Source organism: Poecile atricapillus, chromosome Z (assembly GCF_030490865.1).
Source record: "Poecile atricapillus isolate bPoeAtr1 chromosome Z, bPoeAtr1.hap1, whole genome shotgun sequence".
NCBI classification, from domain to species: domain Eukaryota; kingdom Metazoa; phylum Chordata; class Aves; order Passeriformes; family Paridae; genus Poecile; species Poecile atricapillus.
In genome coordinates, this window is record NC_081289.1 from 61,122,770 (window position 1) to 61,137,850 (window position 15,081).

Here is a 15,081-nt window from a genome sequence, read left to right on the forward strand (position 1 = left end):
CTGCTCTTCCTCAGGCTTTCTCACCATCTTCAGCTACACCTTTTTGTAGTATCTTATTTTCTCCAGAATCTTCCCACAAAAAAAAACTGACATGGAAGTTGTTTTATCTGTGCTGTGCAAAGCAAACATATCTCACATCAGACCTTACTGCAACCAGCAGTAAGGAGAGACTGGAGAGACCCAAGTCTTATGGTTCTGCCACAAGACCCAGCTCACTTTGAGAAATTTAATTGCATGCCCAGTCTGCAATCACATTTCAGGATGGAGACAAAAGTGAGAGATCACTACAGATGTAGATCTTGCATTCTGAGACAATGGGCTGATTTTTTAGATATGATTATATAATACTTCATGTAATATTATATTAATATTTATTAGATTATATATTATATGTATTGATTATTATATTAATGGCAGGCTATGTATTGGGCTGTGGAAATTAATTGGTTGTTCCTTTTTTTTCCCTACCACAGCTTTGAAAAAAACCCAAACAGTGTATGCTGTGTAGAATATGGTCCCACTGAGAACATTTCCAAGTATTATCTCCATCTGTGGTGAGACAGAATTTTCCGAATGATTTCTTCTATGCTATTTTGAACACACATCAGTTTATGTTAATACTTATTAACTACTATTGAAAATTTTATTTGAGGAATACTGAGTTACAAATACTGTGTAAGAAAAGATCAGTCATCAGGTTCATACACAATGTTTTAATGACTTTTTTTTTAATATTAAAATCAAAGTGAGATCAGTATCTGAGGGCCAAGGATGCTAAATTAAGTCAGTGTGCTCTGACCATTCTAGTAAAACTTAATGTTGAGTTCCTGAGTAAGTGGAGCAGAAATCCGCAAAACCAGTTTCTGTGGAAAAAAAGACACAAAATAATGAATTATGTTAATGTAAAAAAGAACCCAAAATAGTTCAAAGCAGAGATCAAGAAGTGAAACTGGAGTTTAGAGCTTCATGATTTCGTTAACATATCTGGCAGGTGAGACTAACTTGATGGCAGTATGCATCTTCCTACTGCTCTATCCAATTAAACATCCCTTTCAGAAATTCAGGAATGGTTTAAAATTAATTAATGACATGAATTAAATTATAAATACAGTATCTGTCCTGCTCTCTCACTGTTCAATGTTAAACTTTATGTATTTTGTGCTACTCACATCATTTCCATTTTCAGTACTTCACCAGTTTTATCTTTAAGTTTCAGAATTAATAATCTCTTAAAATGCACAATATCCATTCACACCTCCTTGCCATCCCACAAATTCATGTTAACATTACTCTAACAGTCTGTGCTTACTTAGATCACTTCTTCAAAGTATCTAATATTTTCATCTTTCACCAGAAACAATTCTCTACCACTTCTTAGTGAGCTAGAATTCCACTTCTTGAATAATTTGCCTTTTCTTCAAATACAAGGAAAAATCCAGACAAAAGTACTGCAAACCCATCCAAACACTAACCTGAAAATTGTCAGGCAGCCAGAGAGGTTACTCCAGACTGCAGTACTGCACAGACATTGGGAGCTACGGATGCTGGGAACCTCTGCGCTTCCCAGCAGAGGATGCAAGTATGATTAAAAGAACCTCCCCTATGTCCATTGTCAGCACAAGTCTGGCCAACAGAAGTACCCTTCCAACATCCCTGCTGCAGTCACTGTACAGTTCCTTAAGGCATGAGACTCCAGAGGAAAAAAAAAGAGACTCCTAATAATAGGAAGATTCTGTGATATTGCAAATGTCAGATCAGGGTAGCGCTGCATGAATCAGAGAGAAAGAAGTGGCTTATTACTAAGCAACTTGTTTCTATTTATATACAAATAAATATGGCTCAATAAGCACTTAAGCACTGCTAGTAGGTAAATTTGCTTTCTGTAAAGCAAAACCAATATGGTAGAAGTTACTTTCTACTATACCCCTTTAAACAGTGGGGTCTCTGCTTATAAAACTATTATACAAAATGCAATCTCACTAAGCCTGTAAGAAAGGAGCAAATTTGCCCTTTGCATTTTATTTTTTTAATTACATGAATAAGTTTTCAAGATGTAAACCCAAGCTGCTGCTACTGCTCTTTTATTTATTTATTTATTATTAGAGGGTCAAACATGAGAGGAATATAGGTAGTGACATTGTAACATCTGTACAGGGATGATGGGATACATTTGACTGAATCTCTTAGAATTGTGAGAGGCATATATTTATCTGGTATAGAAAATTTAACTTTTTTGCGGTTTTGGATCCCTACATCAGCTTGGTGGGTTTTTTCCTCCAGCATTTGAAGTAGATCTTAAGTCACCAAGGTAATCTTTTGCTCTTAAATTAAATTTTGTATTATATTTTTGAGACCAGCTTATTAGTATTTTTAAATCATCTTTGTATGTGAGGCTGTTAGTCTGCAGTTAAATTCCGGATTTCTGTAACTGGTACCTTCAAGCACATCTCAATGGAATGTTTTCTTTACCCTGCCACATTTATGTTGCTTTCAGTTTTCTTAAAGGCTGTTAAACAATTTCTTCCCTTGAGGTAATACTGATTACATTTATTTATGACATTGTCTCTGAAAGTGAGATTTTTTCACAATTCTCCAAGGCAGAAATTTAGTCTCAGCAATTTTCTTCCTTTACTGATCCCTTCAATAAAATAAATGGTAGTACCAGGTATTTATAATGGGGAACACTCTTGGTTACAAATGAAACTCAATCACTAAGCCAAGTGGGTAGGGTAACATAAGATGTGACATCTACTACTCGTTGTCTCAGTTATGTTTCACTGCAGGATGATTTAGTGGCATTTTGCAGTGTTAACACCAGGAGTTCCCTAGATGGAGACTGGTGCTGACACATCTCATACAGAGTGTGAATGACCACTTAAGCTTGGTGGCTGGTGACAGATATGGGAAAAGTAGCCAGAGGAAAGGAAACAAAAAGTTTTGCTCCTTTTGTCTATACTCCTATACTTATTAGGGGTTTTCAGTCCATCCCGTCTGGAATGTCCCCCTGCTGGTGCCAGAGGAGCGCTACACAAGCAAGTCATGCATTTTGTTCTGAGGCTTGGCACTTTAAGATGCTGAAATTGTAATACCTCTTTGGAAGATAGAGAGATGCTCCTTAGAGCCAATGACACCAAGTAATCATGAGAAGAAATGCACAACACTACAGCAGCAGATAAAAAACATCGACAAGTTTTCTCATTTTATCAGAGTGATAAGAATGCCCATAAAATATCTAACTGTGCTCTCAGCTCATGGACCTGTAGCTTCTTTCCAGTAGTTAGTTAAAAATTAGTTTAAAAATTTGTGTAAGTGGCAGGCATTAAGTAGAAGAGAATGCATATGCAATAGCAAAAACTAAAGTTTCCTAAAAGAGCTCTTGCTTTTGCTCTTTTTTTTTTCTCTCACTAATGTCAGACTGTTGGATCAAGAACTGGTGTCTGGTTATACTTGAAAATGTAAAGGGGTGTGGATGAGAAACTGTTCCCGTCCTTCACTGACTTAACTCTCTTCACTGTTCTTCACCCTCCTTTCCTCAAGTTATTTCTTAACCTCTCCGTTCAGGTCTTACCCCACTCATCTCATAAGACACAGCATCTCCACGGATGGATCTTCCATTCAGAGACACAGCTTGAGGTCTCAGTTTCAGGCCAAGAATGGTAATTTTGTTGTACTTCAGAGTGTCAGCTCCACGGTATCCATTTTTTACTATTTCTGTCTTCAGGCTTCCCTGAAAAACGCCACAGAGAAAACTTTAGGACCATGACAGCTCTCTAGAGGAGACTTCCTGCACACTGTTACAAGATTTCATCCTTGCCAATGAACATACAGAATGTCTTCCAATGTAGACATTGAAGTCATAAAGGAAAAAACAACAGTCACATTAATTTGCACATTAAAAAGCTTTCATGTATGACTATAAACTAAGAAAGTAAATATCATTTACAGCATTCATTAGATTGTGAATAGAAAAACATGTCCAAGAGGACATGTTTTTTCTACTTTTAATCAATGTAAATTTTGTTCTTGTACCCATTACAGAGTACACTGGCATATGCAAAGCGAAATCCAGATACAGAGATTCAATTAGTGACCTTAAGACAGATTTAATTAACATCCAAAACTAACTGCTTTAAAACACTAGTATCTTCCACAAACATCAGCTGCTAGATGTTTTGTCCCTATTTTATGTACCACATCTCCTGCTAGAAATCCCTGTTATGTATGCCCCAGCTTTAAGGACACTAAAGGAACACTGTATCCACAGAGCTTTGTTTGTTGTACTTTTTATTTACTATACAGCCCATATTTAGGGTTGTACCAAGAGGACATACAAAATCATTAATTCATTTGGATCACCAGTGACAGTAATTTCCCATACATGCAGCATAGAGGAATCATCACATTTGTTATGTGATCAAAGTTGTTGAGGAAATAAAGATGAATTACACTGTTCAGGAAATGATAAATTGCTATGCAATCATGACTTTTTAAAAATATGCCAAGGAAAAACCCATGATGGAACCTTTTGCTTAAATTAGTTTATGTTATTTCAGTAGTGCACTGTAGGAGGGGAGTAGGAGCTAGATCACAGTTTGTGTAACTCAGGGCTGTGCATAGGCTGCTTATTTCAGGAATCTACACTAAAAATAAGTGCTAAGCCCCAGCACTTATTTAAATTGCCTAAATAAGGAATGTTGGCTATTATTTAGCGAAGAGGGAGAGGCCTGCAAAAGTGTCCAGAGAATTTTTTAGGTTACCTATTACATGTGGTGTCTTATCCCCTCTGACAGAGCTCCAGCACAGAGGGAGGTTCAGTTTAGAGAGAGCACCTCCCTATGGTGCTTTACTGCTGCCTCAGGTGTGGCTCAGCAGGAGAGCCAGCTCAGGTGGCCACACAGACGCAGGAAGCACAATGTAATCTTGAACTCAGCTCTCAAGCTCAGAGGCCCAAGACAGGGCCCTTCAGTAGACACCATTTTCCCTGACCAAGGTCTAGAACTGGAGGTCTTAGGGAAACGGAATCATGGAATATGCTAACTTGGAAAGGACTCATAAGGGTTCATGGCACTTTGACTTAGGTCACTTAGTCACTATGCATGTTGGAAGGAACATGCCAAGGGAATTAAAATGCCAGCTGCAGTAAGACAGCACCACAGAGCAAGAGCTTGAATTATTCTCTTAAATGCCTGCCCCAGTCTTGAATTCTTATTTACATTTCTGAGTTGCTTAAATGAAAATATAAATAAAGGGTCTAATCCTGTAGCTGTTACTTTTGCAACACCCTGGGTTGCTGGGTTCAGAGTAAATGCTGTGATGTCAGACCTTAACAGCAAATCTCTCAGGGAACAAAACTTGTGTGTTCTCCTAAAAGTAGGTGTGATTAAATTAGTCTTCCACATTTTTTTAAGAATATAGAAATGTGCAACAAATATAAGACCTTCCTACACTTCTCATACCTCAAATTTTCTATTTGAGATGGACTGTTTTCTTCATAAACACATAATAAAAACTCGACATTAAATATTATTGGAATGCAGATAGGGATTTCAATCATGGATTTGCAGGCAGAAGTCAAATATGAGCAACAAGAAATGGAAGTGCCAGAGAATCAACAATCTAATTTGCACAGTTCAAAATTTAATATAAAACTGGATATTGTTTTCTGTAGCTTTCCTGCAATAAATTACTATACACAGACTACAGAAAACCAAAGTGATTTTTCTTCCTTTTTGCTGTTGACATACCCTTTTTGAAGAAGAAGAAGAAGGAATTTTTTTTTTCTCACTAAATCAAGAACAAAATAAGTTGAAATTAAATTTAAACTCTACCCATATGGTATTAGTTCCAGGAAAATATCTCATTAATATACCCTGCTACATAATAAAGCCCATTGGCTTACCCTGGATTGCTCTTCCTCCAGGAAGACAGATATTCTAAGAGCGATACCACAATAGGAGTTAACACAATTTCTTTGTTTTGACTATTTTAGGTAGATTAATTTGGGGCTTTTAGGAATACATGGCATGAAAATCACATAATCATTTTGCTTGGAAAATACCTTTAAGATTATCAAATTCAACTATTAACCCAGCATACCAAGTCCACCACTAAACCATATCCCTAAGGGTTACATCTACACATCTTGTAAATACCTCCAGGGATGGTGTCTTCACCACTTCTCTGAGCAGCCTGTTCAAGGGCTTGACAATCCTTTCAGTGAAGAAATTTTTCCTAATATCAATATCCTAATATCCTGCTGTAACCTGAGGCCCTCTGGTCCTGTCACTTGTTACAGGAAGAATAGACTGACCCCCACCAGGCTCACCCTCCTTTCAGGCAGTCATGGATAGCAGTAAGGTCTCCCTGAGCCTCCATTTCTCCAGGCCAAACAACCCCAGCTCCCTCAGCTGCTCTTCATATGACTTGTGCTCCAGAGCCTCTACCACCTTCATTGCCCTTCTCTGAACACAGGATCTGAGGTATGGCCTCACCAGTAGCAAGTACAGAGGTATAGTCATTGCCCTGGTCCTGTATATTTCTGATACAAGACAGAATGCCCTTGGCCTTCTTGGCCACTTGGGCACATGCTGGCTTATATTCAGAGGGCTGGGAACCAAACCATGCCATAGTCTATATACAATATCCTATTTCTTACCAAATGCTAGAATTGCAGATGAAATGTATAGAGATAGGTTATTGAAGGAGGGCGAGGTTTCTTTACAATAACTCCCACAACTTACTGTCATGTACTTTATGAGCTTATGCTAGATATAATTTATAGTATTTTACTCGACCGAAGCCTTGACCATTGGGCTTTTCTACAGGTCTTTCTCAGGACATGTCTGCACAGAACTGAGCGCTGTGTGAAAGGCATCAGTGTGCTGACCCTGAGCTAATCTGTTCCTGTGCTGCACAGAGCATCTGATCAGCACAGTGGGTTGCCAGTAGCATGCTGGATCTCTCCACAGGACACCCACCATGGGAGCAGTGTCTGCGCTGTCAGACAAGGAAATGCAAGCTAAAGAATTGAGACTACATAATTCTCTGTGCCAGAAAACAAAAACATCAAGTGATCAAAGTTAAAAGGTTGCTGGAATATCCTGAAGAAAGGAATCTAGCTTTCTTCCGCCCGTCAGATGGAAAGTGCTTACTAGGTGGAACACAAGACAAAGGTCCCTTGTCCCCAAAAGCTGCAACTAAGGAAAAAAAATTCAAAAAAGTGGGTTTTTTTTCAGATTCATATTGCAGCAGGGACATTAATGACATCTCACTATGATACTCAATGAAGAAAACACAAAACAGCAGGATCATAGTTGGACTACTTTGTAGTTAGCTGTAAATGAAAGCATTAGGTAACTTACCTGGTTTATAGACTGCTCTAGAAGATAAAAAGTTTTCCAGAGAAAAGTTAGACACCAGCACCTTACAATGGCTACCCTAAAATACAGCCACCTATATGTAAGCAGGTATCTTGTATGTTGCCACTTACTTTGCTGAATGTGTATTTAGCCAAGAAGTAGTTCTCTTTTTCAATAGTATCTGTCAAAACACAAAGCAAGGAGGATTGATATCAAAACAGGCAGCAAAATCCATAAGCAGTTCACATTATTGTAGCAAGTGGCTAAGGTCAGGCTAAAATGATTTGTGGCCTAGTTAATCTCTTCCTCTAGTCTTGGGTTGATCTCAGGAGAACACAATGTGAGAGATGGCCCTCTCTAGCAGATCAGCTGCTCCCAGTGTCACACGTTTCTCATATTACCATTGAAGTTGCTGACTTCAACAGCAATCAGCTTTTCATCTTTACAGAATCAACAAATAAGATGACTTAGAAAGGACCCTCAAGGATTATCAAGTCGAACTCCTGACCAAGAGTTACACCATTTGCCTGAATGCACTGAAAACACTTCTAGAACTCTGTCAGGTTGGTACAGTGACTGCCTCCTTGGGGAACCTCTTCCAGTGTCCAACCACCCTCTGGGGGAAGAACGTTTTTCCAATATCCAACATAAACCTCCCCTGACAGCTTCAGGCCACTCCCTCATCTCCTGTCACTGGTCAACCCAGAGAAGGGATCAGTGCCTTCCCCTCCTCTTCCCCTCATGAGGAAGTTGTAACTGCAGTGAGGTCCCCCCTCAGTCTCCTTCAGACTGAGCAGAGCAAGTGGCCTCAGCCACTCGTCATATGGTTTCTCCTCAAGATCCTACACAACCTTTAGATGTTCTCGTATAGTTATACTATATAGTTATACTATATAATTATACTATATATTTATACAATATAGTTATACTGAGGTGCCCAAAACTGCCACCAGCACCTGAGGTGAGGCCACCCCAGTGCAGAGCAGCATGGGACAATCCTCTCCCTTGCCCAGCTGGCAATGCTGTGCCTGATGCCCCCAGGACATGGGTGACCCTTCTGGCTGCCTCCACTGCTGACTCACGTTCAACTTTCCTGCCCTTTCTACCATTTACTCTGGGGTCAGTTCTCCAGCTATTTCTAGCAGGAGCCAGTGCTATTATGCTGCCGAAAAGGTGGCCTGAGGAGGGCCCTGTATGCAGGTACTGCTTCACAGCAGGGGACCAGGCTTACCGATGGAATCACCATCATCCCAAAAGAGAGAACCAGAAGCTTGTCCTTGCTCATCCAGGGCAATAATGAGTCCAAATGGGTTCAGGCGGCTGTTGACAAACACGTTGAGAAATGTCACTACAAACCTGTGGACACTGTCCAAGTAACTTAACAAAAACTTCTGAACACAACTCCCATTTTAAGGTTACAAAAAAGGTCATGACAGAATAACAGGACTCTCAAAGTGATGGCAAAATCTCTGCCCTGCCTTGTCGCACTTAAGTCTAGTTTTCCTACATTCTGAATGCTCATGTGAACAAGCTCCCCCTTCTTTTGTGGCCTTAATGTACAATAAATGGATGGTCTGGGAGTCAACTGGTAACCAGTACTACCTTACTATGGCTGCTGCACAGTGTTGTCCCCTCTCCCCTACTCAGATTAGCTTCTGAGCACGGCTCAGACTTGAGACCAGTATATTATCCATTGGCATGGGGAAGTATTTTTCCTAAATAAAATTTTGTGCTTTTCCACCTTGTTTATGACATTGGATAAATTTACCCAAGAAGAATTTTGCATTTCCTCTTGCATACATCTCCTTTGAATGACTGACAGCTGGTCAGTGTGGCAATAAGAGGTGCAAAAGCTTTTCTCAGCATAATCACAGAGCCAGGAGTAGGCGTCAGCTGTGCTAACAGTGACGTGGGTCATCTCTGAGGTGATTTCTCCTAATGAAGTGGAACGAACAGTGGTATTAAAAAAAACTGTACTTATCACTTGGGATGGCAGCTGGAAGCTGCAGATTATCTCTCTTCTGTGCTTCCTTTTGATTACTTTTTTGACTGTCTGGGGGTCTGACCCACACCGTGGCAGCTTGGTGACAAGCACAGGTGACATTACCTCTCAGTAGTGGTTGTGGCTGGTGCCTGCTGTGGCAGAATGTACCCTCCACGGATGTACAGGGGGATCTTGTTCAGTGGGGCAGACACAGTGGCATAGCTCTTCTTCCAGGCACTTGGCACTTTAAGTCCCTACAAAAAAAATTAATGCACTTAAAAAAATGCCAATCCAGGCACTATACATATAGACTACTGAAAAAGAGAGCAAGCGGTGATTTTTCGTTTCAGTTACAACAGTGAAGAAAACAAACTAAAATACGGATTTCAGGAGTTATTATTCTAGTTTCCTTTTTAACATGAAAGAGGATCTAGCCCCTGCAGTTATGCATATGCCTGAGATAAAAGCATCATGACTGAAAGACAGCAAATGGTCTTTAAAAATGGTGTCATTATTCTGTATGCTGTAAAAAAAAAAAAACACTCGTCAAGACACTGAACAAAAAGAAAAAGAAACTTTTGCTTCCTCTTTTTATACATATGGAGCTTGTCACAATTCAGTTTAAGGTAAGTGATTCAGAGTCATTTGAGAAGGTAAACTGTAGATTTTCTTCTCTTCTAAGAACAATTCTTCCCCTTTCAAAAAGTAATTACAGCATTCAGTGAGTGAAATTTGTGTGTGTATAGACAACCAGCATTAAGTTCTCTGAATCATCCTTTTCTGGTTTAATGCCTCAAAACCAGCTGTAGGCAAGACTAATGTAGAGAGTAAGTAACAGGAAGGCTTTGTTCTTGCCCTCTGTAAATGATGATTTATGGCAAGTACCCAACTTTGGTTTGGATAAGCATCATGTGCATGACAAGTAAATGCCAAACACTGGTGAACAATGCCAGGGGCTGGCACATAGGCAGGGCAAGGGACATGGGCCACTGTCCCTGTGCCCAACCCAGCAAGGGGACTCAGAGGGACCACAAGGAGAGTTGAATTAAGTGCTGGACTTTGCAGAAACGCAGTCTTATGAAAAGAGAAAAAGGAAAGGGTTGGATGAACATCCATCTGAGGACATCAGCCAAATGCTGAAAATGACCACACTTAATTTTAATTAAGTCTGCATTCCCTCTGAGAGCAGTTCTATTCTGCTTGCTCTTCGGCCAGGGATACCCAGGAGAGTGAACAACAGCCTGATAATCCTGGGATCACATTTTTGAAAGCTCTTAGCATCAGTTTAACTGCTCCAATTGAAGCCAACACTGGACTTAGCCTGCAGATTGCAGCAGAGCACTTTTGGAAATGCAGGCCTGGGGATGGTGCTGTAAGGGTCAAGCCTCGGGCACTGAAGAGAAGGTCCCAGCATGTTCTACAGAGCAGATTGCTCTGCAGCTCCTGGAAGCATCTTCCAGAGGGGTGCCTCACCTCACACTCCCAATATGCCTTCTGTCAAAAGTGATGCATGTGCACAAGTACATGCACAGGAGGGTTTGTGGCATGCTCTCAGGAGCGTGGCTTAGGTTTCTGCCTGTCTCTGTGCATGGAAGTGATTCATGTGTATCAGAACAAGAAGTGGGGGACAAAGAAAGATACCCTGGCATTTTCACGCATGTCTAGGCAGCTCTTGAAAATACTGTTCACTGCATCTTAGAGCTTTATATGACAAAAATAGAAAATAAAATGTTACTGAAAGCTGTGTCATTTACTCTCCCAGCTAGCCTGATGTAGACTTTTTTCCATTAGTTTTCTTAAATACAGATGCTGAGGTAAAAATACTGCTGAAGATTGCTAGAAGTTATTTTGCTGGAATTGTACCATTTAAAATTATTTTTTAAAAAAAGTAAGAAAATTAATCTTAAAAATACATACGGTATAGTAGTCGAACCACTGTGCTTCAGGGAAGTATACAGTCACAGATCTTGCTCCCTGTAATTGTTATAAAGAGATTAAAGTCTTTTTTCTTTCTGCATTTCTGATATTACATTAGCTTTATTATATTTGTGCATGGAGAGATGTATGCTGAATATTCTAATAACATCAAATTCTGGATATTATGGCTGAGTTATTGTCATAGCAGTGTACTAGTGCTGGCTAATCTATAATACTAAACAGACAAGCCTATCTTATTTGGGGTGGTTTTACTGCCATAGCTTGGGATGAGTCAATGTTACATGATTATTTTATTCTAGTACATAGCTCTATGTCTTGCAAATGTAACTGGCCTAGGCGCACTCCTCCAACATCTGAGCAGCCCTAGTGAGGGCAACGGAAGCCTTTCCAAGACAGGGCTTCACACCTGAACTGGGAGGACACCACTGCTCAGTGCCCCTCATACCATTCCTGTCCCAGAAACAGGTAGAGAATGAGCTCTAGCACACAGAGGATACAGATCCTTCTCTTCTTGTAGACAATTTAAAGGTGCAGATAAGTAATAACAAATAATAAATGGTTTGCTAATTGCACAATTACTGTACTTCATTTTGCAGCATGTGTTGTTTCAGATCTCTGCAGGGATGAAATCACACTAAAGGCACTTTGTATTAATAACTCCAGGAACAGTTGGGATCAAAACATACTTCCATTTTTGTCACAAGTTGCTTATTCTCACAGATTATTTTTTACTCTCAGTGTCGACGCCTGCCCCTTTGCAGAATTATGGATTAGCCCCAAGGACTACCCCAGAAATCCTGAGGTGCTCCCCTCTACATCTTTTCCCTGCAGTATTATGAAAACACTGGACATTCTGGTCTACAGAAAAGTAGAGACTAGAGTCTCTGAGTTGTGATGCTTTCAGGGCCAGGTTGGATGAGGCTTTGACCAACTAGGACTCAAGGAGTGAAGGTCAAGTCACCCCTGACTCATCTTCTCTACACAAGCAGATGCCAAGCTGCAGTTTGAGACAGTCACTGCTGGCCTGCACTGCCACAGTGAGGGGCTTACAGCTCACCTCTGTCCCTGCCCTGCCAGCTGCCACAGCCCTGGCTGCCAGCTATCACACTGCAAGACCCAGCAATGTGCTGCCTTCAAAGTTCTGCTTCCCTCATCAGGCTTCAGGCATGCAGCCTTCCTTTTGTGCTGAAGTTCTTCAAAAAACATGAGGAACCCCTTATCTAGACCCCCTATCATTTTATATATCCTTATAATGTCCTTTTTTATTCAGTTCTTTGCAGGAAGCCTCCCCTAGCTTATCACTCCCTCTTCATGGGAAGGTTTTTTTCCAATCCTTCATCATCTTGCTGGTCTGAGACCCTGTGAAATCTTCTTTCTACTCATCAGCTATTAGAAACCTGTGGGAGTCTGAAGATAAAGGACTGATGAACCAAGTGCCTCAGTGGGGTCAGAATGGTTTTAGAATTTAATTTGTATTAAATTCACAGAGACAAAAGGGCTGGTTAAAAACCAAGGCAACAGTGTCCTGTTTATATGTTTGATCACCAGTAACATCTAGAAATATATCAGATATTCTGGCAGCATGCTGACTGCAAACAGCACCAGGATACATCATATGCAAATACTTAGATCTGCTCAGACATATCTCTCTTGTGCTGCTCTAGCCAAGCAGTGAGAGCCATGACCACAGCAGAGGAAAATGCTGCTTTTTAAAAACTGCCCTGTTAGCAGCTTACATTATCATTATCGTTTCCATAATGACTCCCTTTGCCTGTGATGCTGGGGAACTCCTACCACAGCCCTTGAAATGCTGTAGTTCCAAAACACTGTGGGTGAGCAGTAATATGGAAACCAGTTTTCTTTCATATCTGTATGTTTCTTCCTAGCTCAACAATTACTGCTCTGTGTGTGTCCTTGGAGACTGCTGCCAGCACAATAACAGGAGCACGTGAGGGGCAGCCTCTTCACATCCATTCCTCACTTGGAGTAAAAGGAAAAGGCTGTGCCCTCACTTTCATCCTCCCACTTCAAGTACTGAGAAACTCTGTACTTTCTGTGCTGCTCAGAAATGTGTTCTGCAAGCTTTGACAGTGGAGAGTAGAAAGGGATGGATATGAGCAAACATGCTCTGAATGTCATCCAATGCCCTAAGGACCACTTGTTTCTTTTATGCCAGTATGATGGCATTTTTAATTACAGTACTTGCCTCTTCAAGAACAGGAGCAATCATAAAGGCTGGTCCCCAAAGGAAGGCAGTATCTATTCCATGAGTCTCCTGATCAGAGGTAAATCTATTTTGAAAGTGAAACACACAATGTTAATTCAAAGTTTTTATAATTTGCCAAATATTTTCATATTACTCACTGTGACAAGAAATCTGCTTCTTCAAAGTATCCTTCAAGACACCCAAATATTTTTCCTGATTGAGGGAATGCCAAAAGCTGGACAGATTCAGATATTTCAGTAGTACCTACCACCCAGAGCAGACCAGAACACTCACAAAATGATGAAGCTGATTTCAGAACAGTAACAGTGGGAAAACAACTCACTTCTGTTCAGTGGGCTGAGAGTTCATTGTGGGAGCCAGTGAGCAGGATAGGGACCAGGCCCAGGAGAGGGAACACAGAGGAAAAACATTGTGCTCTAGGATCTAAAGCATTTGTGAAAATCCTTGGATTTGGCCTCCCACACCTTTCACAGATTTACATTTGAAATTGTTTGCAAGACAAACACAGAGCAATACTCATACATAATGTACTTTTTAGCTGCCTCTCCTGAACAGATGAAAAACCTGTGGAATTCAGTCCATTTTATTCAATGCACTAAAATTAGTTTGGATTCTGATCATGCTCTCCAGAATGCTCAGTCCTGTTTGCCTGGCACCATCTGCCTTCTCTTGGGAAGAGATCTCTATTCCACCATGCATCAGGTACTGAAAATATTGAATAGCACCTGGCAAGGAAGAGAGATCCTTCCCAACTCAGGAACCTCCTTTCATCCAACATAAAATCCTTGAGAATTGAAATAGGTTTTCCACCTTATGTAAGTCTCTTCCTGAGGAAATAATTAATGGATCCTAATTCATATAATAACATCACATGGGTAAAAAAATCTGTGTCTCAAATCCTCCAAAAAGCAAGGTACCTTGTACCTCCTGACTTCTGCTACTCCTCTGCCCCCTTGCCCCTTCAACAGCCCTGCTGCCTTGTTAGAGATGGCAACTGGTCTGGTTTTCATGTCTTTTTGACAAACTCACACTGGCTATTGCCTATTTACATAGTATTCTCTAAGGACGCATAAATGGCTTTTTAAAAATTCCTTTTCTTGTGTCTGTTTCATGGACTTTGCAGCTGCCCCTGTCTGCAGCAAGGTGTCTGTTGAACAGTGGCTGGAGCAGAGTGGCTCAGTGTCAGTGCCCTGTTCTGACACCCTGCCTGCTCAGGGCAAAGGCACACACTGCACCCAGCTGGTAGTAAAGATAACTTGGCAATTAAAAGACACCTCAGTTTTCTAAAATATTGTAAACTTATTGGAGTAAGTTTTAAATTTAAATTTAAGAAAAAATGTTCTTGAAGGCATGCATGCCTTGGTCTCTGCTTGGAAGAAACCTCAATTTGTTCAGAGTTTCTTTTTCTGTCCAGAACAGTAGCTCTTTTGGACACCTTAATCTTGGCCATTAGTGCATTTTGATGTAATACTTTGTAAATGTTTAAAGCAGATTATAGCTTTTGATGAATTACCTTGTCCTAAAGTTTTTAACATGTAAAACATGAGTTTTTCTTGTCATCTCAGTAGGTTCTC

At 40.4% G+C, this 15,081-nt stretch overlaps 1 protein-coding gene across 1 annotated transcript in view; it reads right to left on the reverse strand.

The window, feature by feature from the left end:
* Positions 1-688: 688 nt before the first annotated feature.
* LOC131572585 (maltase-glucoamylase-like) overlaps positions 689-15,081 on the reverse strand; it is a 53,283-nt gene continuing 38,890 nt past the window's right edge. The window contains exons 14-20 of the mRNA XM_058825833.1: positions 13,487-13,571; positions 11,260-11,316; positions 9,466-9,596; positions 8,590-8,678; positions 7,490-7,539; positions 3,569-3,727; positions 689-863 (exon numbers count right to left, since the gene is read on the reverse strand). Coding sequence (XP_058681816.1) covers positions 804-863; positions 3,569-3,727; positions 7,490-7,539; positions 8,590-8,678; positions 9,466-9,596; positions 11,260-11,316; positions 13,487-13,571 — 631 coding nt within the window. The 3' untranslated portion in view covers positions 689-803. The remainder of the gene's footprint in view (positions 864-3,568; positions 3,728-7,489; positions 7,540-8,589; positions 8,679-9,465; positions 9,597-11,259; positions 11,317-13,486; positions 13,572-15,081) is intronic.